Source organism: Papaver somniferum, chromosome 3 (genome assembly GCF_003573695.1).
Source record: "Papaver somniferum cultivar HN1 chromosome 3, ASM357369v1, whole genome shotgun sequence".
In the NCBI taxonomy this organism is placed as follows: Eukaryota; Viridiplantae; Streptophyta; class Magnoliopsida; order Ranunculales; family Papaveraceae; genus Papaver; species Papaver somniferum.
Window position 1 is genome coordinate 34,611,450 of NC_039360.1, and position 26,965 is coordinate 34,638,414.

At 33.6% G+C, this 26,965-nt stretch overlaps 1 protein-coding gene across 1 annotated transcript; it reads left to right on the plus strand.

Annotated features, from left to right (window-relative positions):
- The first annotated feature begins 20,267 nt into the window (after positions 1-20,267).
- Positions 20,268-21,185, plus strand: LOC113359278. The gene has a single exon (XM_026602940.1). It carries the CDS (start codon positions 20,268-20,270, stop codon positions 21,183-21,185), a length of 918 nt encoding a protein of 305 aa, XP_026458725.1.
- The last annotated feature ends 5,780 nt before the right edge of the window (positions 21,186-26,965 follow it).

The window sequence follows — 26,965 nt, forward strand, 5'->3', positions numbered from 1 at the left end:
TTTGACTAAGTCAAAATATTAAGGAGACCGAACGAAATGTCATGATTACCTTTATTAAATGTCAGATTATTATTAAAATTAAAACTAACATGAGTAATATATATATAAAGCATATATCGGGTAATTTTATTATTTTGTGGATTTTTAAAAGAAGATAAAAACATATGTCTTCCCACTAATTTAAGGAACTTTATTAGGAATATGATATCTATAGTCATTAATATTTTATTAAAAAACGGAATGAAAGATATTAATAAATTTGTTTCTTTATATGAGAATATACGGTACAAGATTTTGGATTATGTTTATATTAAAAATTATTTTATAATTATAAAAAATTAAGGATTTATTTTATAGTTTAATGAAAAATATGTCTATAAATAGAAGTTGTTAGCGCATAGCTCGGTTGAACCCACCAAGCGTTGGTATGTCAAGTTTGGTTGTCATATTTTAGTGAACGAAAACTCACTTAAAAAGTCGCTTGATTATATACTAGAGTCAACTTCGTATAGGTTAACTATAAAGTTATTAAGATAAGAGACTTACAAGTATTACTCGAAGACTTGAAGAATGTGAAGAAGTAAAGAGCTACATCGACCACATCATCCTTCCTCTTGAGGTTAGTAATATTTGACTTGAATTGTTTCATTCCTAACGTATCTTTGAAGTCGTGCATATTGAAAACATAACTGCGAAGCTGTGAATGATTATACTCTAGTTAGACATAGTATTAAGGAATTACAATACGCAGTATAACGTCTATCTTTTGAACTTCGTATATAAGACATCGACATAATCGTATGAATGTATTGTGATTATGTATGGGTATGGGTGAATATTTCGTCATAGGAAACAATGTTTTACATTCGTTTAAAGGAAATACATTCATAAACTTGTTTTGTGAATCGAAAGGTAAATCTCTAGGCTTATTGGTGTTGTTATTCATTGCAAATCTTTGGATTACCAATATGTGTGATTGTGTATAACCGTTCATAACTTGTTTATGTATCTTGGTAAAGCTAATCACAATGCCTGACTTTTGTATCGGTATGACTTTTATTAGTGATCTTAAGTAATCACCTGAGATGGTATGATCGATATTTTGTAATTGGTGTGACCAACTCTATACATTGGGTAACCGATCCTAGTAAGAGGTTATGTGGAATCGATTCTTGTAAGAGGTACAACAAGTCTTAGTAATTGGTGTAACCGATCCCATGACTTGTACAACCGATCACAAGTAAATACCATAAGAATGTGGTAACCGATCCTGATACTTAGTCAACCAATTTTTGGAAACTAATGTGACGGATCCTAGTACCCACATGAAGGTAGAACCGAAACTTGTTTTGGTAGAACTGTTAAACCCATAAGGACTGATTTGATATAATAATCAATCACATAGTTCCTGGAAATCAGATGAACCAATTCTAAACTTGTTTGGAAGTGTGGCAAATCGGTTCCAAGATTGTAAGTATGAAAAAGAATTTACAAAATAAATATGTCGACATACTTTGAACATGTGCAGCAATTCTTATCTTTTATTGTTCAAAGATATTCCTTAATAACTAAAGGAGAATCCCACATCGAAATAAATTGAGAATCTTTTAATTAAAGTTTTTATTTTTTATATGCTTTTAATTTCCAGCAATTAAATGCGTATCTCTGGAAAATAAAAATTAGTAATGTGTATTTACTAATTGGAGATTTTCATGTGAGATTTCAGTCAATACTTGGAAAGAGCATTTCCAGGAATTATGAAAACCATTTGGGACTTTATTGCATATCTTTGAGAATATTCAGTTTTGGAAATTCCTTGGTGTCCAAACTTCCTTTGTATATCAATACTGAAGTTTGCATTTTAAGCAAACTAATCCTCAGAGCCAGCAAAAATACCTAGTTGTGTTGTTACTGGTGGATCCGTCTATTCAAAGAGGAAAGTAACCTAATTAGGAGAAATCTCTTAAGACCGCTCGTTTTTAAGACTTTTTTGGGATTGAGAAGCTCTACGAGTACCGTTGGTGGGAAACTAGATAATTACGGTATTATTAGTTTTCGATTTGACTTTGATTGCACCTAGTTTGTTTATGTTTGAGAATCTTCTCTTATGATATAAGTTTCACTCAAACTAGATTGAAGTGTCGACGAGGTTCTTTATAACTGTTTGTAAATATAAAGACGTCTTGTGATAATACATCGTTAACAGATTCCGTTCTGTGTGTGATTGATTACAAGAGATTCAAGTTGTTTGTGTGCAGGTGTTTATTGAAGATCTAAGAAGATTTGAAGACAAAGAAGATTTCTATTTGGGTTCATAATCTTTGGTGTGCACAAAACTTGATCGGCTGGGGATCCAACTATAATCTGTTTATCTTTTGATAGATTTGATTGATTAGTTGTGTAGATCGGCATCAGTACTTAGCATCATGATAGATCCTATTATTGATTGCATAGTGTAAACTCAATTACTTTGGTAGTTGTTTTTGAGATTGATCTAAAAACCCGACAAAGGAGTTTATTGGTTAAGCGGAAGAGCCTTTTGTCAAACTCATATTATCACGTCATTTGAAAAGAGTTGTTATCGAACAGATTTGTTGTTCCTTTACTGTTTGGAATACGAACCAAAGGAATTGCTCCAAGTGTGTGACTTATTGCAAGTTGGAGGTTCAGGGATACTGAGGGAACTAGGTGAACTATAGGTTTAGTTGCTTGGTCTCAACTATACGAAGTTGGTTTAGATTTTGTATAGTGGCTTAATTCTGAGAGTATTCAATTCTGGACAAGGTCCCGGGGTTTTTCTGCATTTGCGGTTTCCTCGTTAACAAAATATTGTTATGCCATTTACTTTTATTTTCCTCAATTATAATTTAAAGTAAATTACACAAACTTTAATTCCTTATTACTTGATAACAATCCTATAATGTTTGGTTTAGTCCGAACTTATTATCAAGTAATCACACTTTGTTTGTTGTATTGTCCCGATTCCGTATTCATAGACGATCACACAAAGTGTGAATACCGATTTGTTGTAATGTCTCGACTCAGTCCATAGAGAATCACTTTCGGAGAAAGGACTTATAGGTAGAAAAGTTTTAGATTGAGATATATTTGGGTACCCTCGTCTTTTCAATTGGTATCAAAGCAGGCAAACACGAAAATATCTAACAATCTGTGTTTAGTGCGATCCATCCTATAAGAAATGAACTCGAGTTCTCATGAATCGACTTCAATTAACGTACCACCAAGATTTGACGAAACAAACTATCTATGGAGGAAATATGCCATGAGATCTTTTATTCAACTGCGAGACTTTAGTACATGGTTATTAGTCGTCGATAGTTATAATCGCCCGAAAATAAAAAATTCGGAAACTGAGTTTAAACGCTTAGTGGATTATTCAAACGAAGAAAAGGCTTTTGCTAAACAAAATTCAGATGGTTTGAATGTTATTGTACATGCTATAAGTTGTGATATATAACATCATGTATCAACATGTCAAACTTCTAAAGAAGCTTGGGATAATCTTCAGATTGTATTTGAAGGAAATATATCAGAGAAAGAAGCTAGACTTCAAACTCTTATGCCCGATTGGGAAAACCTTCGAATGGATGACAACGACACTTTTGAAGAGTTTTACATCAAACTCTCTGAGATAGTAAATGCTTCTTTCTCACTTGGAAATACTATTTCTTAAAAGGATATAGTATGCAAAATTCTCAGATCGTTGCCATCTAGATACGAATCTAAGAAGCATGCAATCATAGAAGAAAATGATCATTCAACACTCTCACGAAGTACAATCGTTGGAAAGTTAAAGATATTTGATCATGAATCACAGTCTATTCAAACTAAAGTAATTTCTTTTAAAGCTGCAAAAATTCCAAAATCTCCAATGGAGAGAGATAGACAGATGGATAATTCAGATGAACAGATTGCATAATTTTCTGATAATGAAAATGAACAATCATTATCACCGATCACTAAATAGTTTTTAGATATCTTAAAGAAAAGTAATAAGAGATTCATAAAGGATACTCATTGATCTTCTCGTCCACACGGTCGTGTTCCTGTCAAGAAAGATCAGGAAGAAGATGATGATTATCAGCCTCAATGCTTTAAGTGTAAAGGGTTTGGTCATATGGCTAAAGACTGTCCCAATCTTAAGAAATACACTGGAAGTAAGGCACTGGATGTAACTCTAGTGGTAAAGGGAAAAATAAGACAAGATGCAGAAACTGTCTTAAAAACAGAATTGCTAAGAGTTGCATATGCAACCCCAGTCAATCTCAAGATACTTCGTTAGTTCGAGGTAACAAGAAGAAACTCTTTCATATGATACTATATCAAGGACACTCTGGTTGTTCAAAATTCCATAATGAGAGAAAATCTCATACTAATACCACCTGATCGGTATTAGAATTTTTTTCCTCACTTCGTGTGCCGAATATTGTGAGGAAGAAGAAAGATTAAAGCACTTATGTGTAGATTACGGAAAGAAAATATAGTAATTGAAAATATTTGAGATAATCGTATTTATAGGAATATTATATTTTCGGAAAAAATATGAAATTTATAAAAATATCCTTATCCTTATTTGGTCATTCCTTGTCTGAACTGTGAGTCTGGATCCAATGTCTTCTCTTGATAAGATGCTAGATCAGAAAGATCTCTTCAAGAATAAGTCTGCATCTTCTCTGGACATTGAGAAATCAAAGAGTAAAATCAAAAAGAGAGATTGGCTTATCAAGAAGGGAAGAGAAAATATTCTGAAGAAAGATCAGTGTATCGAAGCATTTACACACTTATGTGTTCAATCAAAGACAGAATTACATGTTCTTGCAGAATCCTTCACGAAAATTTCTCAACTGTAAGAAATTCTGGTCAAGTAACAAGGTTATCTACTGGAAGAATTTCACAAGCTGAAAAACGAAAGTAATAATCTTCCTTTCTCCAGTGCTGAGATGAAGGATTAAGTCCAGGAAAATAGACATCAGTTTTTGATTTCTTTCAATAATTGTATAAGGTCTATTTTGAATAAAACTATTTATTATGAACAAAATTATTATTTTATAGTTTTGCGTGTGATAATTTTCGATTACATAACATGTGCTTGAATGTTTTATATTATTGATACGTGTATATGGGATGTTTGATTTCAGTTTTTGTAATCTTAATATTCGATCTCATATGGTGTGAACCCTTATGGTTTGGGTGACTTTTTGATTTAGCGGGATTGAGTTCTAGGCCATGTTGGTAGGCTTTATCAAAGGATCATAAGGGGTTCCGATTGAAACTCATGTGTGAAAAAGTCACAATATGTTGAATCATTTTTGGTTTAGCATAAAAGCATATGTGTTCCGGGTTTTCAACTTTTGCATTGCATTAGTCAAAATCGAGTCAACCTTTCACAGGTAAAGGTTGCTTTTTGTTATTGTTCTTTTGTTTTGGCGGGAGGATGACAACACAACGGGGGAGAGTTCTAACTTGAACTTGCGCTTAATGACATATCTTTCGGGGGAGTAGAGGTTGTGGAATTTGAGGTAACTTATTTGTTAGTTAATCGCTTTCCTGTTTAAGAAAAGCCTGATTTTATTGCATATATTTTGCTTTTTCTTAACAAAATTTCAGTACAATTGATTTTTATTCCATTATTTTTGTATGGATGTATGTGTGTGATTAAATTGTTTCCGGTAAAGAAAACTATTGTTATCTTTCTTTATGGTTTGGTATCAATTGTTTAGGCTTAAAAAATTTCGATGCAATTGCAGTGCTATAATGACTATGTTTGTTTCAATTGCTTCCGGTTAAGATAAATAATTATCAAGTTGATTTATTTGGTTTGTATGAATTGTTTATGGCTTAACAAAAAATTAGGGATCATTTGTTTAGTCCAATTCGATTCTGGATAAGAGAAACTAAATTAATTTTGATCTTAGTTAGACTTATCAAAGTGGAGGATTCAGTTATTCAAGTCTAATTGAATGCCTTAACAAGAATTACTAGTTAACTAACCTAGTACTTGTCTTGTTTAAAGGTGAAAGGTCTAAATTATTTATTCGAATAATTAGAACCTGAGAAAAATAAAGTTAATTCTGATCTTTATTTTGGTCTTATCAAACAAGCGATTGTACTTGTGCAATCAGTTTAGCAAAAAAAATAAGGTGATTAGTCAATTTTTAATTTGCTAAACTATTAGGGAAAATTGCTTCGGCAATTGTTTCCTTGATAACATATTAAAACCAAATTACTTGTAGTTTCGGTTTTGATATTGGTTATCAAAAAATGGTATGTGAAACTTTCGTGCTTAACTCTTATAGGTTCTTTTAGATTTGTAAGATCCTTTCAGTTTGTCTTTTATTTGCTCGTACCTTTGTCATTTTGTGACAAAAAGGGGGAGAAATATATGGAGTAAACAAGTGATGTTTGATTCACTAAGGAAAGGACAATGGTGCTAAAACGTTATGTTATAGCATTGCTCGGTCGAACTCGCAAGCGTTGCTATCTCAAGCTTGCTTGTCAAATTTAGTTGTCAAAACAATATGTCTTGATTTTTAGTCTACTTATATCTAAGTCTCGGACTAGGATAGTTAAGTGTAGTTGAGCTCCAGACTCCACGAAGATCATCTTACGAAGACGAAGAAATACTCAAGGAACCAGTTGAACTTCATCCGACTAAAAGGTATGTGGAGACTTGAACTTATCTATCACTCAAAAGTCTATCTACTCTATCTCCCACTCTTGAGACAAAAGTCGTATAAGTATATAGTTTTTTACTATACATATTTGCTATTTCGAGCCAAGTATATCTCGTCTATCTATTTCTCATAATATATGTTGGTAAGCTTTCGCTTTAACCAAATTCATCTTTACTCGTGACGAATGTCATGATGACATTTCAATATCTTGAAAATCTCTTTGATGAAAAATAGTTTGTGAATAACAATTATATAACATCCTCTAAGAATGTTTCAATGATTGAAATGAAGAGTTGAGATTATGTAACCATCTTTGGATATAAGCATATAAAGTGTGTTCACACATTAGTGTATAAATCCATAAACCGGGAACCAAGTGTATGCATATGTGTGTATACGTAATTGGTGAAGGAGACAGATAAAGTATGCGTACGGGTACGCATACTGGTGGAAGTTCACGTCCATGAATTTCTGCTGAGTTTGGAGTTTACAAACTCTTAAACCAGTCACCTAAAGTATGCGTACCCGTACGCATACTGGCGGAACTTTTCTACCCAAAATTTTCTGCTGAGTTTGGAAACCAAAACCAACTCAAATATGGTTGCTTAAGTACGCATACCCGTACGCATACTTGAGCTGGTTATTTTCTCAAATCGGTAATTCATGAACTTAAACAAATAAATTATAAGGAGTGCAATATTTGCAAACCGTGGCTATAATGTTCATGAATTGATTCAAATGAATCAAACCGATTTTGTTTCAATTGTGTCTATTCATAAAGACCTAAGCAATTGAACAACTCTCCAACTAGTTCTTTTGAAGTCATTTGAACTAGTTGTGACAAAGATGAACACGGTTGATATGAAAGTGCTCATATGGCTAACCATTGGTTAACTATTGTTGAACCAACTAAGTGTACACGTTTAGGTACGGTTACTCAAACATAAATGAAATACATTTCATTTGTATATAACAAGCTAAGTTTCGATCTAACGGTTGAAAGATATTAGCTTGAATCTAATCGGGTTTTCATATAACGGTGAATATTGAATGCTTTGTTACTAAGCTAACATTGATTGCTAACCCTGATTTGAAAACTATATAAAGGAGAACTCTGGAAACTAGGAAACCTAATCCCCACACCTCCCGTGTGATACTAGTTGTGTTAGCTAGAGTCGATTCTCTTTTAACCTTAGGTTTCTTCTCGAGACCCTATAGGTTAGCGACTTAAAGACTTCATTGGGATTGTGAAGCCAGACCGAACTACTTCTCTTGTAGTTTAGTGATCTGATCTTGCCGTTTCTATCGTAAGAGTACAATCGTAAGATTGCGTGGAGATTATATCTCCGATATGCAAGATAAAAGAAGTCACAAACATCTTCGTCTCATCGTTTGTGATTCTGAAATATCTTGTTTCGCTAGTCGATTAAGATTATTGTGAGGTAATTGATAATTCTAGGAATATAAGTCCGAGTTATCGATTGGTTCCTGTTCACCTTGATTTTTATCAAAAGACGGAACAAACTCGTTGGTTTATCTGTGGGAGACAAATTTATCTATTATCATAGACTTTTCTGTGTGATAAAGATTTTTTTATTAAAGTCTTCGACTTTGGGTCGTAGCAACTCTTGGTTGTGGGTGAGATCAGCTAAGGGAATCAAGTGCGCAGCATCCTGCTGGGATCAGAGACGTAAGGAGCGCAACTGTACCTTGAATTAGTGTGGGATTGATTGGGGTTCAACTACAGTCTAGACCGAAGTTAGTTTGTAGTAGGCTAGAGTCTATAGCGGCTTAATACAGCGTGGTGTTCAATCTGGGCTAGGTCCCGGAGTTTTTCTGCATTTGTGGTTTCCTCGTTAACAAAACTTCTGGTGTCTGTGTTATTTATTTTCTGCATTATATTTTGTTATATAATTGAAATATCACAGGTTGTGCGTTTTATCAATCAACTGTGAAATCCAACCTTTGGTTGTTGATTGGAAATTCATTGATCCTTGGATATTGGTCTTTGGTACCATCCAAGTTTATATCTCTTATATTCAATCGGGCTCGTAGATTTCTACTTGCTTATTACAGATTGAATTAGAGATTGAGATATTTAACTCCTTGATATATCTTTCTTAAGATTGAGTCTCACTGTCTAGTTGATTCTATTGAAAGTATACTGGAATTAGTCCATACAGATTGTTAATCGAAATATTGGGTGTGGTTGTTAGACCCTCGCATTTTCACGTTATATCTAACGAAAGAGTAAAGTATTGACTAAGGAGGAGAAACAAATCATATGATGATTGTAGTTATTTGGATTACAAAAGGAAAATAACAAAGATGTGCGGGAGTATTAGCTTACCTCTATAGGGAGTATTAGATTTGTTATTATAATGTCAACAACGACATTTAAGAATTGAACTAATGCAGGTTATTGTGATGTTGAAACTTGGAATCAAGCGTATGTATAATGAATTCTTGTAATTTGTTTATCCATATGATGTAAGAGTTTTGTCACTAAAACTGACAAAGGGGGAGATTGTTAGAGCATAGATCGATTGAACCTACCAAGCGTTGGCATGTCAAGTTTGGTTGTCATATTTTAGTGAACCAAAACTCATTTAAAGAGTCGCTTGATTATATGCTAGAGCCAACTTCGTATAGGTTAACTATAAAGTTATTAGGATATGAGATTTACAAGTATTACTCAAAGACTTGAAGAATGTGAAGAAGTAAAGAGCTACATCGACCACATCATCCTTCCTCTTGAGGTTAGTAATATTTGACTTGAACTGTTCATTCCTAACGTATTTTTCAATTCGTGCATATTGAAAACATAACTGCGAAGCCGTGAATGATTATACTCTAGTTAGACATAGTATTAAGGAATTACAGTACAAAGTATAACGTCTATATTTTGAACTTCATATATAAGACATCTACATGATCGTATGAATGCTATTGTGATTATGTATGGGTATGGGTGAAGATTTCATCCTAGGAAATAATGTTTTACATTCGTTTAAAGAAAGTACGTTCATAAACTTGTTTTGTGAATCGAAAGGGAAGTCGCTAGGCTTATTGGTATTGTTATTCATTGCAAATCTTTGGATTACCAATATGTGTGATTGTGTATAACCTTTCATAACTTGTTTATGTATCTTGGTAAAACTAATCAGAATGCCTGAATTTTGTATTGATATGACTTTTATTAGTGAAATCGATCTTAAGTAATCATCTGAGATGGTATGATCGATATTTTGTAATTGGTGTGACCAACTCGAGACATTGGGTAACCGATCCTAGTAAGAGGTGTGACTGATCACAAGTATGTGAAATCGATCATTGTAAGAGGTACAACAAGTCTTAGTAATTGGTGTAACCGATCCTACGACTTGTGCAACCGATCACAAGTAAATACCATAAGAATGTGGTAACCGATCCTAGTACTTAGTCAACCAATTTTTGGAAACTAATCTGACCGATCCTAATACCCACATGGAGGTATAACCGAAACTTTTTTTGGTATAACGTTAAACCCATGAGTTGTGATTTGATATGATAATCAATCACATAGTTCTTGGAAGTCAGGTGAACCAATTCTAAACTTGTTTGAAAGTGTGGAAAATCGGTTCCAAAATTGTAAATATGAAAAAGGATTTACAAAGTAAAGATGTCTACATACTTTGAACATGTGTAGTAATTCGTATTTTTTATTGTTCAAAGATATTCCTTAATAACTAAAGGAGAATCCCGGATCGAAATAAATTGAGAATCTTTTAATTAAGATTTTTAGTTTTTATATGCTTTTAATTTCCAGCAATTAAATGCATATCTCTGGAGAGTAAAAATTAGTAATGTGCATTTACTAATTGGAGATTTTTTAGTGAGATTTCAGTCAATATTTGGACAGAGCATTTCCAGGAATTATGAAAACCGTTAGGGACTTTATTGCATATCTTTGAGAATATTCGGTTTTGGAAATTCCTTGGTGTCTAAACTTCCTTTGTCTATAAATACTGAAGTTTTCATTTTGAACAAAATAATCCTCAGAGCCATCAAAACTACCTAGTTGTGTTGTTACTGGTGGAGCCGTCTATTCGGAGAGGAAAGTAACCTAATTAGGCGAAATCTCTTACGATCGCTCGTTTAAAAGACTTCTTTGGGATTGAGAAGCTCTACGAGTACCGTTGGTGGGAAACTAGATAACTGCAGTATTATTAGTTTTCGATTTGATTTGATTTGATTGACTAATGGTTGTTGGACTTTGACTGCACCCTGTTTGTTTATGCTTGAGAATCCTCTCTTCTGATATAACATTCACTCAAACTTGATCGAAGTGTCGACGGAGATCTTTAGAACTGTTTGTAGATCAACTATGCGAAGTTGGTTTATATTTTGTATAATGGCTTAATTCTGAGAGTTTTCAATTCTGGACAAGGTCTCGTGGTTTTTATGCATCTGCGGTTTCCTCGTTAACCAAATCTTTTTGTGTCATTTACTTTTATTTTCCGCAATTATAATTGTTATTATTACAATTAAAGTAAATTACACAAACGTTAATTCCTTATTACTTGATAAAATCTATAGTGTTTGGTTAAGTCCGAACCTATTATCAAGTAATCATACTTTGGTTGTTGTAGTGTCTCGATCACATATCCATAGACGATCACATAAAGTGTGAATACCGATTTGTTGTATTGTCACGACTCAGTCCATAGATAATCACATTCGGAGAAAGGACTTATAGGTGGAAAAGTTTTAGATTGAGGTGTATTTGGATACCCTCATCTTTTCAGAAGCGTACAGATGAAAAAAAACATACCAAAGTAGAATAGGAATATGATATTTACAGATGAAAAGACGGAGAGAGTAACTTTTTTATCGCAGAAAAACAAATACAATCTATTCCTTGATTATTTTCACAAATAAAAAAAAAACAAATTTTGTGAATATGAACAGCTACTGATGCATGTCTTCATAGACCCCGTTGTCTCAAAGATTTTACAAGCATGTGAAAGCATATTATAAAGCAGAAGTATTCTCATTTGTCTCACTAACAACTAATTGTTCTTGATATGTATAAATTCAGCAAAAGATTTGTTTGCCCCATCATACATGCAAGGAAAATCTTACTCCGGAAGTGTTACAATTTTCCTCGTACTCCAGCACCATGTTGCATGGTTAAAGATTGACAATAAAAGTTGATTTCATGTTGAATTGATCATATAAGTACAATTCCCCATATATTTTGACAAGTGCGATTCACCAATACTCAACATTCCGTCACGATACTCTCCACGAGTCCCTTGATGCTATATTTGTGTCTTCCAGGTTCCAATGTGATAAATTCTTCGGTTTCAATACTGAACAACATAATAGAATCCGGTAATGGAGGATAAACACACTTTTTAGATAATAATAATGTTTTCGATCATCATTCGGTATAAGGTCCCTTTCACAATAACACGAGTTCTATATTTAAATGGTGGATAAAAAATCTGTCGACGTCTCTACGTGGTTTAGTTATTAAACTATATACGTTAGAATTATAATAATATTCTATATACATGGTATAATATAACAATTCATGAATTTTTCTACTTGGATTGAAGCATAAACGGTATACACGCTTATGTATATCTGTCATAGTTAACTGTTCCCCTGTTATAAGATTCCACATGTAGAAAGTTTGAGGAAAGCCAATAAAGATGGCCAACATAAGAACCCATCATAGGGACTCAAAAGAATGTCTGGATTAGTAGTAGATTCACACATGGATCTCCCAATTCTTTGTCCATATAATATAGCTTTATAAATTCACAATCATATTTTGAAGAAAGTTGAACAACTATTACTGAAATAGATCTTTGACATTGCATGTGACCAAAGATTAGTAATGGTTAAAACTTGTAAAGGTCTCGGCACACGCTGACACTTTAAAATACACTTGGATGGAATTCTACTGAGTGTGTCTAAGATGATATCATAAGGTATATCAACGAGATAACAACTTGTTATATGTAGTAATTGAAGTAGTAGCTTACCCCCTCAACTTATGCGATTATTCCATACCATTCGTGGAAGAGGACTGGTAGTTTTCATTTGTAGTCAATAGAGAAAACAAAAACAAAAAAGAGCAAACCAGATCCTAGCTTATTAGAAAGCAAATAAATTAAATCAAAACTGTCAGTCACAAATTACACGTACTCTTCTGTCTTTTATCTGTCCTTTATTCTATTTTGGTTTGTCTTTTTTTATTTGTTCCCTTCTATTAATAGACATATTTCTTCATTAAACTATCAAGTGTATATTTTCTTTTTTATAATTATAAAGTCAATTTTAATGTAAACTCAATCCAAAATTTTGAATAGTATATCCATTGATAAAGAAACAAATATCTTCTTATTTATCTTCATTCGTTTTCTTAACAAAAATATTTATGGCTATAAATTTTAGATTCCTAATAAAGTTTCTTAAATTAGTGGCAAGATGTTCGTTTTTATTTTCTTTTAAGAAGTTCAAAAAATAATAAAATTTCCTATATTTGCTTTTTTTTTATATATGACACATGTTAATTTTAATTTTAGCAATAATATAGCATTTAATAAGGGTAGTCATGGCATAATATTTTGACTTAGTCAAAGCGGATGGATTAAAAAAATAATAGGGAAGGAGTATATACTATGTACCACTTCACAAATAAAAATGCTTTCAATTTTCCCTCTCCAATATGGACATAATCCTTGCAATGAAATGGGTAAGAAAGGCTGGCTAGTTACGGGCCTAGGAAGTTTATTTGGGGCCTGTCAAAATTTTGCTCCCAAGTAGAAGGATATTAAGGGGTGTCTAAAATGGGTGAAATTACAAATTTAGGCTCAAATTACCCTTATTCCTAAACACATATAAATTGAAAACACTTCTATTTTTAGAGAAAAAAACAAAACCTAAAACCTAGAATTCTAAAACACAAAAACATTTCATATTCTTCTAATTTTTACAAATCTTCAAACCCTGATAAAAAGGAGATTGTAATATTTTTCTCAACAATGACTGATCCTTAAGGTAAACCAACATCAAACTCATTCTATTAAACTCATTTATCCATTGATTTAGGCATCTAAATACCATTTTTTTACAAATAAAAATCTCTCATTCTACTCAAACCGGTTTACATGGAAGCATTGTATATACCTATTCTTGGATGTTCTTCTCCTCCATGAAGAACATGCACCAGAATTGGCTTATAGAATGATTACCATCCACCGATTACTAAAAACGCGAGGGTACCAAAATACGACAACCTAACTCTCTATGTGATCAAGTTCTTAAATATAAATATCATGAAGAAATAGACCCCACGACCATCTTCTTAAAGTCAAAAGAAACATATTCGTGGATATGAAAAAGCATACTCTCTGGTATTGCAAACATCCAAGAGATGGGAATCTAGAAAATTGGTAATGGGAAAAGAACCAATCTTTAGAAGGATCACTGGTTAAAAGATTTCCACCCTCCCATTATCACACCTGATAGTTTTCCCGATACCATTAAAAGGTCAGTGACCTTATGAAAGACAATAACACTTGGAATAGAACCAATATTCTAGCTTGGTTTACCTCAAACCTTTTTAATGATATTCTTGAAATAAATCTGGATACCCCTGATGTTGAAGATAAAGTTATCTGGCCTCTTACCAAAGGGTTTGAATTCACGATGAAATCCCTTTATAAAAATATCGTTCAAACTGATGATACGCCCAATGTTGGGAATCATTGGAAAAAGTTATGGAAGCTTAAAATTGGCCTACTCATAAAAATATTTTTATGAATATGTGCTCATACGATATTACCCACTAATACAAGAATAACAAGAGTGTTATCTTATATTGGAAGTGAAGGAACCCAAACACATATATTTATGGAACGTAATTTCATTAGAGAAGTTTGGAGAAAACTGTATCTAAACCCTGTAGACATGATTAGAAACCACTCAGACTATCATGCTTATATGGAGAAGCTTGGAGCAAACTCTATCTAAACCTTGAAGACATGATTAGAAACCACTCAGACTATCATGCTTATATGAATAGTTGGTTTCATATCATAAGACATATATTATGCAATCTAAACTTGACTGAGGTCTATGCAATCACAAAATTGACAGATATGGAAGAGAATATGTCTCCTAAGCTTTCAAAAGAAAAAGGAAACAACCATCCAAAACAACTAGAGCTATTATAAATCACATCAATACTAGACTGATTTTTCATGACAAGAATAAGTCATATTATTGTCATGTCTCCTGCAGTGAAAATTAAGCTAGAGAGTTACCCATTCATTTGAATTTCAATTGGAAAAAACCAGGGTTTCCATGTCATAAATGAGCATTGCAATCTCTGCACCAACAAATGACAATGAGACGACAAGTTTTAGCTTAATTATTACTGATTTTATAGGGAAATGTAAAGGATCAAAAGGAATTCCAGTCTCCTTCACCACCAAAGGGGATCTGATTAGAGTTAGAGCAACAACAACTTTTCAGTGGAAATAAATTTGGGACACAAGATGGAGTTTGAAATCAACGAAGAAGAAATCCTTCACCTATTGATTGAAGAACATGTTGTTGTTGTAGGAGGAAGATTAAAAAAACACTATCAGTCGCCATGAAAATGGAACATAGATTAAAGATTATTTCTTTTTCATTGTGATTCCGTGATTGAAAATCCAGGAAGCTGAAGAAAAGGTTAAAGTGGCAATGCATTTATCTGATTGTAATACATTTGATGAATAAGCTTTGAAGGAATTGGTTAAGGCTCAAAATGAACATGTATGCTAGTAGATAAGTACAAGCAAATATATTATTGAGACAAAAATCCAGAGTTATAGGTGGATTAAAGAAAGTGCAGCTAATACTAGTTTTTTCACACAAATTTGAAGATAAGAAATTCAAGAAATTTAATTGGTGATCTTGAAGATAATGATGGGAATGTAATATCAGATCAATCACAAATTGCTAATTTTCTTGTTAATTATTTTCAACAAAAATTCAAAGTTTCAGAATGTTAATGTTGTGGATGAATTATTAGAGGTTGTTCCTCAAGTGGTCACCGAGGAAGATCAAGTGAAGTTAGATATCACTCATGCATATGAAGAAATTAGAAATTTTTTTTGAAATGGATCTAGAAAATTCTCCACGTCCAGATGGTTTTTTTGGTATGTTTTACAGAAGCTGCAGGGATATTATACAACATGATCTATATGTTGTTATTCAATTTTGTTGGAGAAGAAGATTCATACCTAAAGGAATGAACTCAAGTTTTTTAGTACTGTTGCCAAAATCTCAAGGTGCAAGATCAGCTAATTAATTTAGACCAATTGGTCTAAATAATGTAGTCTTTAAAATCTTTACTAAGATTATTATTACAAGATTGGGTGGTCTTGTAGAGAAACTTAGATCTCCTCAATAAGCAGCTTATATCAAATGGAGAGTATCCATGAGCAGGTGTTGCTTGCCTCTGAATTAGTGAATGAAATGAAAGTTAAAATAAGAGGAGGTACTGTTGGCATCAAACTAGACATCTCTCAAGCTTATGACTTTATCGGTTAGGAATTTATTATCAAGGTATTGCTGAAATATAGTTTTTATTCATCTCAGTGTGATTGGTTAATGGTTTTATTTAATTCTGCTAGGATATCAGTTATGGTTAATGGAGACCCTTGTAGTTTTTCCTCTGTTGGGCTAGGATTGAGACAAGGCGATCATTTGTCTCCAATTCTTTTTGTGTTCATGGAGGATGTATTAACCAGGAACATATCTGAATTGGTAGCTAGAGGTAAAATGCATCCAGTGATTATTAAAAAAAGAGTCCACCCAACTCATCTGTTTTTTGCAGATGATATTTTTATATTCTGTAATGGTGTTATGAGGAGTTTGAAAAATATTTTCAAATTGCTTGATAAATATCAGTCTAGTTATAATCAAGTTATTAACAAGGTCAAGAGAAAATGTTTTGTTGATGGTGTCTCTCAGTTAAGGAAGAAGCAGATTAGTGATTTGGTGAATACGAACTTAGCAAAATTTCCAAGTATTTGGGTGTACTACTTTCCCAGGAAGAATCACTTTTGCTGCGGTATGTCCTATGGTGGATATGCTACAAAGTAAATTGGAAGCATAAAAAGGTAAATTACTTTCATTTCAAGATAGATTGGTTTTGGTGAAAAATGTATTATGTAGTTTACCTATCTATAACATGTATGTCTATAAATGACCAAACTCGGTGATTAAGGTATGTGAGAAAATCATTAGAAATTTTATATGGTCTAGTGACAGTGACATATGAAAATTCAAGATATTATCTTGGAAAAAGGTGTGTACCCCTTATATTGAAGGTGGTCTTGAAATTAGAAGATTTGAACTGATGAATAAAGATCTTTTAATAAATATGATGTGTAACATGTTAAATTCAAAATAAGAGTGGGATTTATTCTTCTCAGCTAAGTTCAAGGATAAAAATGGTTAGTAGACTACCAATTAGAGACAATCTTTAGTATGGAAAGGTTTAAAACGGGCTTGGAATTTTTTAAAAGAATATGTTAGGTGGCGTGTTGGAGATGGTACAAAAATTTCAGTTTAGTTTGATAACTAGTTTGGGGATACTAATAGTTGACAAGAACATTCACGAATAGGTACAATACACATACTTACATTGTCGAATATTTTCAGATGCATCAGAATTATTTCTATGAGATATCGGCATTTGAACAACTCTCTAAAAACACTATCTAAACATTTTTTATTTATGTGTGATTCAAGAAAAGTTTTAAAGTGTTATATGAAAATGGTTAAGTTTGCCGTTCAATTGACTAGTTTCGTCTAACCTACATGATCAGGTTATTGTACACGATTCAGTTACGGTTCATCCTTACCAGAGCGTATATTATACTATGTTAATCTCAAAGTCAATTTTTTCATCTAATGGTGATTATTGATTGCTTGGTAGCAAAGATATCTTAGCTCAAACCTAAAGCAACCTTGACCATGAAAGTCTATCAAAAAAGAACCTCAAACAACTGGGATCTTTGAATCCCTGACACTATTCTTGTGTGTCCTAGTTGTAAACTAGATTCATCCTCTCCTTAAAACCCTTATAGGGTTTAGCGACTAAAAAGACTTCACCTGGGGATTCGTGAATCCAAGTCCAACTGTCTTTATCTTGATAGTTCGAGTATCCTGATCTTGTTTTGATTGTTGAGTTGATCACTCAAATAAGATATATAAAAATCACAAAGTATCTTCGTCCCAGACTTTGTGATTTCACAAGTTTCGACTTGTGAGGTGAATAATAATCTAGGATGCTCTTTGGGAGTCATAAGACTGGATTTTGAGGTTTGCTAGACTTTGTCTATTGTCTATCTCACCTTGATCTTTGATCAGAATGAAAATCACATATAGGCTTATCTGTGGGAGGCAGATTGGTTTAAAGTCTTCAATTGAGTTGAAACAACTCTTAGGCTGAAAAGGACGTTAGCTAAGGGAATTATTTGCGCAGAGTCCTGTTGGGATTCAAGAGGCGTAAGGAGCGCGACTGTAACTGAATTGCTGTGACGGTTTAATTCTTTTCAACTACATTCCAGATTGATTCTTGAAAATTGATATTTGGAATCGTCCAAGTACTCTCACACATAATTAGGTTCATGGTTTGGCTTCTGTAAACTTTCTGATTATGAGAGAAAGAGATATAATATCTTCATATAATTCCTTGATTGAGATTCATTAAGTTGAACTCTCAGAATTGTATTCGATTTTAGTCCATACATGTTTCCTAAGAAAAAGTTGGTGGTATATTTTGGTACCCCCAAGTTTTCAATTGGTACTAGAGCAGGAAAACACATGGAAGACCTAATAAGTATGTGTGTGAAACACTCTAGGAATCTGTATCCACATACCAACATGTCTCCTAATGGTTTTGATTACGCCAAGTGTTTGGGACTTTCCTCAAAGGATAACTCCTTGAATGATTCTTCCGAATATGGAGAAGATAAGCTTATATTGTCAGGTTCTGATGATACAACTCCCAAACATATAAATGGTTCAATATCAGAATCTGAATTGGAGCTTACCAGAAGTTTAAATAAGTTTGCTGAGATTATTGATTTTCAAGCTTCTAGAATCAGAATCATTGAAAAGGAAAAGGCTCAGTATATTGATGAACTTCAACAGTCTCTAGATAAAGAGCGTGATATCTTTGACATGATCAATTCTCTCACTGACGATATCAAAAGACTCATAGAATAAACTAACATATACCGAGAAATGGTTTGTAATGATATATAAGGCTTGATCACCTAAAGTTCAACCAACTATTACATTCATTTAAAGAAAGTTCTTGAACTAGCTTCCATGTTTATGAATTACTTTGATACCAAGTAATCTCTTACTTCTTAGAGTAGATTTTTACTTTGGTCCCAAGTAAACCTTGTTTTCAGAGTTAGAACATTTTAGGAATAATCCTTTGAAAAAACCCGTAAGAATGAAAATTAAGTACTTTCAAAAGTGAGACGCATCTAAAGTTTTGCTTATACTCAATTAGGAAGAAAATTAACTTGCTCACAATAACATGGTACCAAGAATTATAACGTGCGAGAGTTTACTTTGTAATACAAAGAAGAACCAGCACATATGTACTTGTTAATTAATTACCGTGCACGAAGTAGTTCACGAGTTAACCATCAAGCAATATTAAAATTCAGGAACGATCAAGTTCTACATAGCGAACTGAGATTTATAGTTCGCTAACTCCAGAAGAATTGAAGTAAACATAAATTGTAAGAATCTGTACAATTCACGAATATAAAAAGTTCGTTTGTGAACGGATTCAACAGAAAAATCCTAAAATTGCATGGTTCGCGAATACATCAATGAGGAACCTCCCGATATGCGCAAACAAGCTTGATGTTACTGAGGTCACATACAATTTATACTCCAAATTTACAATTCATAGAATGAATGGCTTTGAGGGCTTCTGGATGACCTGAATTTGATGTATTAGACAATCTTTCTTTCAGGTAGTTCTGTTGTTTCATGAGATTTGAGGGCGCGGAACTGTGCCTTTTTTGGCATGTATGTCCAGGAGTTGGATTCTCTCCTGATCAGGTTGGCTATACTTAGGAAAATTTTGAAGGAGAATATGAAATGTTATTAGGTGCATATATATGGGCCCACATATACTAAGAAGATTTACATAAATAAAGATCATATTATATTGAAGATATTGAATTGAAGACGGGAAGATATTGAAGACCATGCAATATATTTTGTACATAGCAAGTCTCATATAAATTAGGAGTAGTATTTATTCTATTTTATTTTCTCTTACTTCTCTTTTATTCTTTATATTTTATATCTTTGTAAATCAAGTAATGTAATTACATATATATATATGTGAATATCATTCTTAGTCTAATCAAGTTGGTAAGACAAGTAAACAAGAGGTGTGTCCATTTCTGTGATGGTATCAGAGCTAGTGAGTAAAAGATCCATAATCCAAGTAAGTTTCTCCACTTTTTTGTTTGATCAATTGAAATGGTGACTCCTCCTCCTTCTCCAAACAAAAAATCGGATGATTCTTTTTCGGAAACTCCAATGGAACCCACACCAAAAGTGGCGATTAATGATCCGTATGTGATTCACCATTCGGATAATACTATTCTTGTTTTGTTCACTCCTCTCTTGAATGGCGACAATTATGGAATTTGGACACGTGGAATCACCATGGCTCTTTCCGCCAAAGACAAGATGAATTTTACTAATGGTTCAATTTTGGAACCTAAGGATCCAAATTTGTATGCTAGATGGAAAAGATCTACTAATCTTGTCAAGATGCGGATCACCAACTCAATAGAACCAGATATAAAATCTAGTTTTATGTATGTCGATTCAGCATATCAACTCTGGAATGAGCTCCGCAATCATTTTTACCAATCCAATGCTCCCAAATATTTTGAGTTGAAACATGCAATTTCCACTCCAAAAATTGATGGGATGTCTGTATCAATGTTTTTCACAAAGATGAAAGCATTATGGGAGGAGCTGGACGCAACTTCCATGGGCACTACCCCATGTATTTGTGCTACAGGAAAAGAAATTGTTGAACACCGCAACAAAGATAAGGTGATGGAAGTTTTGCAAGGTCTTGATGACAGATTTGCGAATGTAAAAAGTTCTGTTTTGTTGATGGATCCTATTCCATCAATCAATAAGGTTTACAACCTTGTTCGTCAGGAAGAAAAACAGTTACATATGTATACATCCTCCAATGTTCAAGTTGAGAGTGCAACACTTTTTAACCAAAGAAGTGAATCAAAGTATTCAAAAGGTCCGACGAATAAGAAACCTAGACCTTTTTGTGACCATTTTAATATGATTGGTCATTCTCGAGAAAAATGTTGGAAGTTGAGTGGTTATCCACCAAATCATGTTCCAAAGTCCAAAGAAAGATAAGGGACAATGCTTGCCACATCAAGGAACGAGAAAGAATCTTCGACACCAAGAGAATCGTTCACAGCTGATGATTATCAAGAGTACATGAAGTTCAAAGCTTTTATGACTTCCAAAGGTGGTGATTCTTCTGTTGTTTCATCAACAAATCTTGGAGGTAAAATTCTAACTACATCTAATTTTGATTCTTCTTTTTCATTAGTAGATCTAAATCTAGAAGGTAGAGTTTTGAGCGTATCTAAATCAATTTGGATAGTTGATAGTGGTGCATCAAATAATTGTTGTTATTTACTATCAATGTTTTCATCTTATAAATCTCCACCTATAAATCTATCTGTTTAATTTCCTGACGGATCTAGTACCTGTGTGAAACACATAGGGACAATTATATTCTCACCTATTCTCAAAATAGAAGATGTTTATCACATACCTGATTTTAAATTCAATTTATTATCTATTAGTCAACTCACCAGATCACTTGGTTGTTCTGCGAATTTTTCTTTTAACTTGTGTACTTTTCAGGACCATACAAGGAAGATGCAGATTGGTCTGGCTAATCCAAGTAGGAGGTCTTTATTATCTTTAACAAAGTTCGATAAATTCAGTTAGAAACAATGAATCATTTGATTTATGGCATTGGCGTCTAGGGAATCCATCCTTGGAACGTCTTAAAGTTTTAAGTAGTAATTTTAATTATATTAATTCTAGTTGCACTCACAAGTGTGAGATTTGTCCTTTAGCACAACAATCAAGGTTACCTTTTAATAAAAGTAGTATTTCTAGTAAATCTCCTTTTGAGTTAATTCATTGTGATTTATGGGGACTGTTTTCGGTTCCATCTTTAAATGGTGCACGATATTTTATTACCATTGTTGATGATTATACACGTTGCACTTGGGTATTCTTGATGAATTCAAAATCTGAAGCAAAACAATATTTAGATTATTTTTTTAATTTTATGATAAATTAATATAAGTCAAAATTGACACTATCTCATACGGATCTGGAAAAGTCTATATTCCCCATATTCAAAAATTTCATTCCGATAATGAAACCGAATTCCTGACAAAGGACTTACAACAATGGTTTCTCCAAAATGGAGTTTGAAATCAAAGGAGTTGTGTATACACTCCACAACAAAATGGTGTTGTAGAACGCAAACACCGTCATCTACTTAATGTAGCAAGATCACTCCGTCTTCAAGCAGGTTTACCATTAGAATTTTGGGGAGAATGTATTATGGCCACATGGTATTTGATAAATAATATTCCCACACCAGTACTCAATTATATATCTCCACATGAAGTTCATTTCGGATCATCGCCAAATTATTCACATCTTAGAGTATCTGGTTGTTTATGTTTTGCTCGCAACACAAGCCCTTCTCATAAATTTGATGCTCGAGAAAAACCAGGAATTTTTATTGGGTATCCATACAATCAAAAAGATTATAAGATATTTGATTTAGAAACAAAGAAAATCTATACTTCAAGAGATGTCATATTTCATGGACGAACATTTCCATATGGCAATGCGATTTTACCATTGCCAGAATTAAACCAATTCAATGATTCTGACCAGTATTCAGAAGAGTTAGAAAATGGTAATGAACATGAATCAGATAAAAACGCCACAATTCCTACTTCTCCACGAAGTACGACTATTACTCCTTTTAATCCGCCTGGAAATTTATCTTCCTCGTCATAAGGATGCACATATAGCCATGCTTCGTCGAACGAAGATATTCAGTGTAAAACTCCTCCATCCATGAGTGAGTCACATTCATCTTCAATGACATCTCCTGGACCGTCATTATCATCATCAAATGAATCCATGTTAACCGAATCCCAAATACATGAGTGAATCTCATCACATACCATTAGGGATCGTAATCCTCCAGCATATCTAAAAGATTATATATGCAAAGTGATGGAAACTTCTATTTTAGAGGGTCCAAAGTATCCTCTTAATAATTTTATTTCTTATACTAATATGTCTGAACAACATAAGACATTTCTCAAAAAAGTTCTCGTCATTGATGTACCCACTAATTATCGCCAAGCCATCAAAATTCCAGCATGGAGAGATGCGATGTTCAAGGAGGTACAAGCTCATAAACAAAATAATACCTGGACAAAACAATCCTTACCTAAAGGGAAAACAATGATTGGTTGTAAATGGGTATACAAAATTAAATATAATCCAGATGGGTCGATCGAAAGATATAAAGCCCGATTAATCGCCAAAGGTTATACACAAGTAGAAGGTATCGATTTTCATGAAACCTTTGCACCTGTCGCAAAATTAGTAACTGTAAGAGTTTTACTTTCTTTGGCTGCAATTCGTGGATGACAATGACATCAATTTGATGTAAATAATGCTTTTCTACAAGGAGATTTGGAAGAAGAAGTATACATGAAACTGCCACCAGGATTTGAAAGTTCAGTTGGCACGCAAGTATGTCGCTTAAATAAATCTATAATGGTTTAAAACAAGCATCCCGACAATGGTTTGCTACATTTTCATCTGCACTTATTGGTGAAGGTTTTCAGCAATCTAAATCATATTATTCGCTCTTTACCTATAATCGCGGATCTACATATATATATATATATATATACGTTTTAGTATATGTAGATGATATTCTCATTACAGGTAATGATGAAAAATCTATATCAAAATTCAAAGTGTCTCTAGAAAAGCGGTTTTCGCTTAAATTTTTTGGAAGCTTACAGTACTTTCTAGGGATTGAAGTTTTCCGTTCAGATCAAGGTATATTTCTTTGTCAAAGAAAATACATTATTGATCTTTTAAAAGACATGGGGCTAACCGCATCCAAAGACATGGGTGAATCATTATCTGACCCTATGCCATATCGTAGAATTATTGGTCGATTTTTGTATCTAACTGTTACTCGGACAGACATCACCTATGTAGTGAATATTTTAAGTCAATTTATGAAAAATCCTAGAACTTCTCATCATGATGCAGCTTTACGTGTTTTGCGTTATCTCAAAGAGACTATTGTACATGGAATTCTTTTGTCCGGTAAAAGTTCTCTTCATTTACGGGGCTATACCGATTCAGACTGGGCTGGTTTTCCAACCACTCGTCGCTCAACAACGGGTTATGTCACCATGTTGGGTGATAGCCCTATTTCATGGAAATCTAAGAAACAACCAACTGTTTCTCGATCTTCCGCCGAAGCCGAATATAGGGTAATGGCCAATTTAACTGCTGAATTACAGTGGTTAAAGTATCTTTTGCGGGACCTTCATATTCGTATTTCAGAACCTTTCACACTTTACTGTGATAGTCAAGTAGCAATTCATATAGCTGAAAATCGTGTCTTCCATGAACGAACCAAACATATCGAAATCGATTGTCATTACGTTCGTAAGAAGATTCAAAGTAATCTCATTACTCCACGTTATATAAAATCAGCCGATCAAATCACTGATATTTTTACCAAACCTCTAGGTGCCGAATTATATACTCGGTTAACTAGCAAGTTGGGAGTTCTCGATATTTCTCCTCCACCTCCAACTTGAGGGGGGGTATTAAATGTTATTAGATGCATATATATGGGCCCACATATATTAAGAAGATTTTCATAAATAAAGATCATATTATATTGAAGATATTAAAGATATTGAATTGAATACTGGAAGATATTGAAGAGCATGCACTATATTTTGTACATATCAGGTCTCATATAAATTAGGAGTAGTATTTATTCTATTTTATTTTCTCTTATTTTTTTTAATTTCTTTATATTTTATATCTTTGTAAATCAAGTAATGTAATTACACATATATATATGTGAATATAATTCTTAGTCTAATCAAGTTGGGAAGACAAGTAAACAAGAGGTGTGTCCATTTCTGTGAGAGAACATTGTGGCTGAAGCCACTGACTTATATTGCCATTTCTTTATCTCTACTGGAGAATGCAAGGCAAAGGTTGCGCGATGATTATTTTCCTGGTGCCGCCGAAGATACGATCAATCAACTCCGACAAGAAGAGGATGGGAGAAAACTAGAAAAGATAGGGAACACGAAAAAAAACTTATCACAAACTGATCTTTCTACAAATGCTTCAAAAGATGTCCTTTTAATGCAATAGGTAACTTACCTCGTTTAATTGGGGGGCCCTAAAAACAATTAGGGGCTTTGACCAATATGTTTTCCACACCAAAAGTTATAGGGGGGTTTTAAAAGGTGGCGAAGATACTATTATGCCCTTCCCTAATAACTAAACTAAAAATCCTATCAGCCCTTAACCCAAGGCCCCCAATTTCATTTTCTATCTAAACAAAAAACTCTTATTCTCCTCCCCTATTCCTCTCTTTGCTCCCTCCTCCGCCATTAACGATCCGATTTTTTTTTTCTTTCAAACATGGCATGATTAGCTTTACTAACAAAAATGGCACGTACTAAGGTGGAATCGGAGAAACGTATGGCTCCAATAAAAAGGTATGTGAACTATAACCCCCTAATTTAACTTGGGTTTGCGTTTGATTTGATTTTCTGATTGAAAAATTAGGTTTTCAACTGCAAAATTGCAGTTTCAGTTCTAGGGTCGGTATAGTCGAAGTCCTTATTCCTTAACGATTTTTCATCTGCATTTTGATATTATGAAATCAACTACAAAATTGCAGTTTCAGTTCTAGGGTCGTCATAATCTAAGTCCTTATTCCTTAACGATTTTTCATCTGCATGTTGATATTATGAAAAATCGTTAATGTTTATGCTGAGGGAGATAACGATCCTAGGTTAGAGGGTAGGATGTTTTAAGTACCCCGATGATGATTCATGTTGACGACCTAGTTTATTTCCAAACAACTCTATATTATACAAAACTATCTCTCTGTCCAAAATAATGAAAGGGTCGTTAGTTTTAATATATAAACCATTAACGATTCCTTATGACGACCCATTTTTAGAACCTAACGACTCTGTATTATAAATAACTTGTTTACTGTCCAAATAATTAGAAGGGTCTTTATCTAAAAGAAGTAGAGTCGTCATTATGTATTTGAGAATCGTCATGATCTAATTTGGAGTCATCATTTATGTTGAAGGGTCGTTTGTGATGATGATGGTCATGTTGGTAACAGTGGTTCTGGTCGAGGTGATGGTGGTGGTGATAGGGAGGATTTGGAGATTGAGGAGGAGGTGGATGAACGCAATGATGATGATGAGGAGGATGATGGAAATGGTGGTGGTAGTGGTGATAAGGATGATGATGATGATGGTAATGATGCCGGTGATAAGGAGGATGAAGAGGATGATTATACCATTCTTAAGATTGTGGTGAGTATTTATTTTTGTAATTGTAATTTTCATCGTCATCTATATACAAATATAAGTTTGTTAACGTGAATTTGTATTTGAATGCAAATAGAGGGAACGAATGAATCTTTTTGCAAATGCACCGTGTTGCTTGGCCGACAAAGGGGAAGTGTTCGATCCTGACAAACAATGTCGGTACGCTTATTACTGCAGACACGTTGAAAATCCCAATGCAAAGAAAATGTTTGCTGAGCTGGATAAGGAAGGTAAGAGGACCAAAAAAACACGTAGCCAACTAGGTGAAGAACGTGTTGAACATGGACAAGGTATCCATCATCCTCTTGATGAACAAGGCAGTAGAGAAGATGGTGGTTCCCCAGGAGGCTGTGCAACTCAGGGTCCTAATAGAAGATGGAAAGTTAGCCGATCAGGGAGGTACTAGGGGTTGCTGTCGAAATGAACTTATGTTTTATGTTACTTTTGACTTGA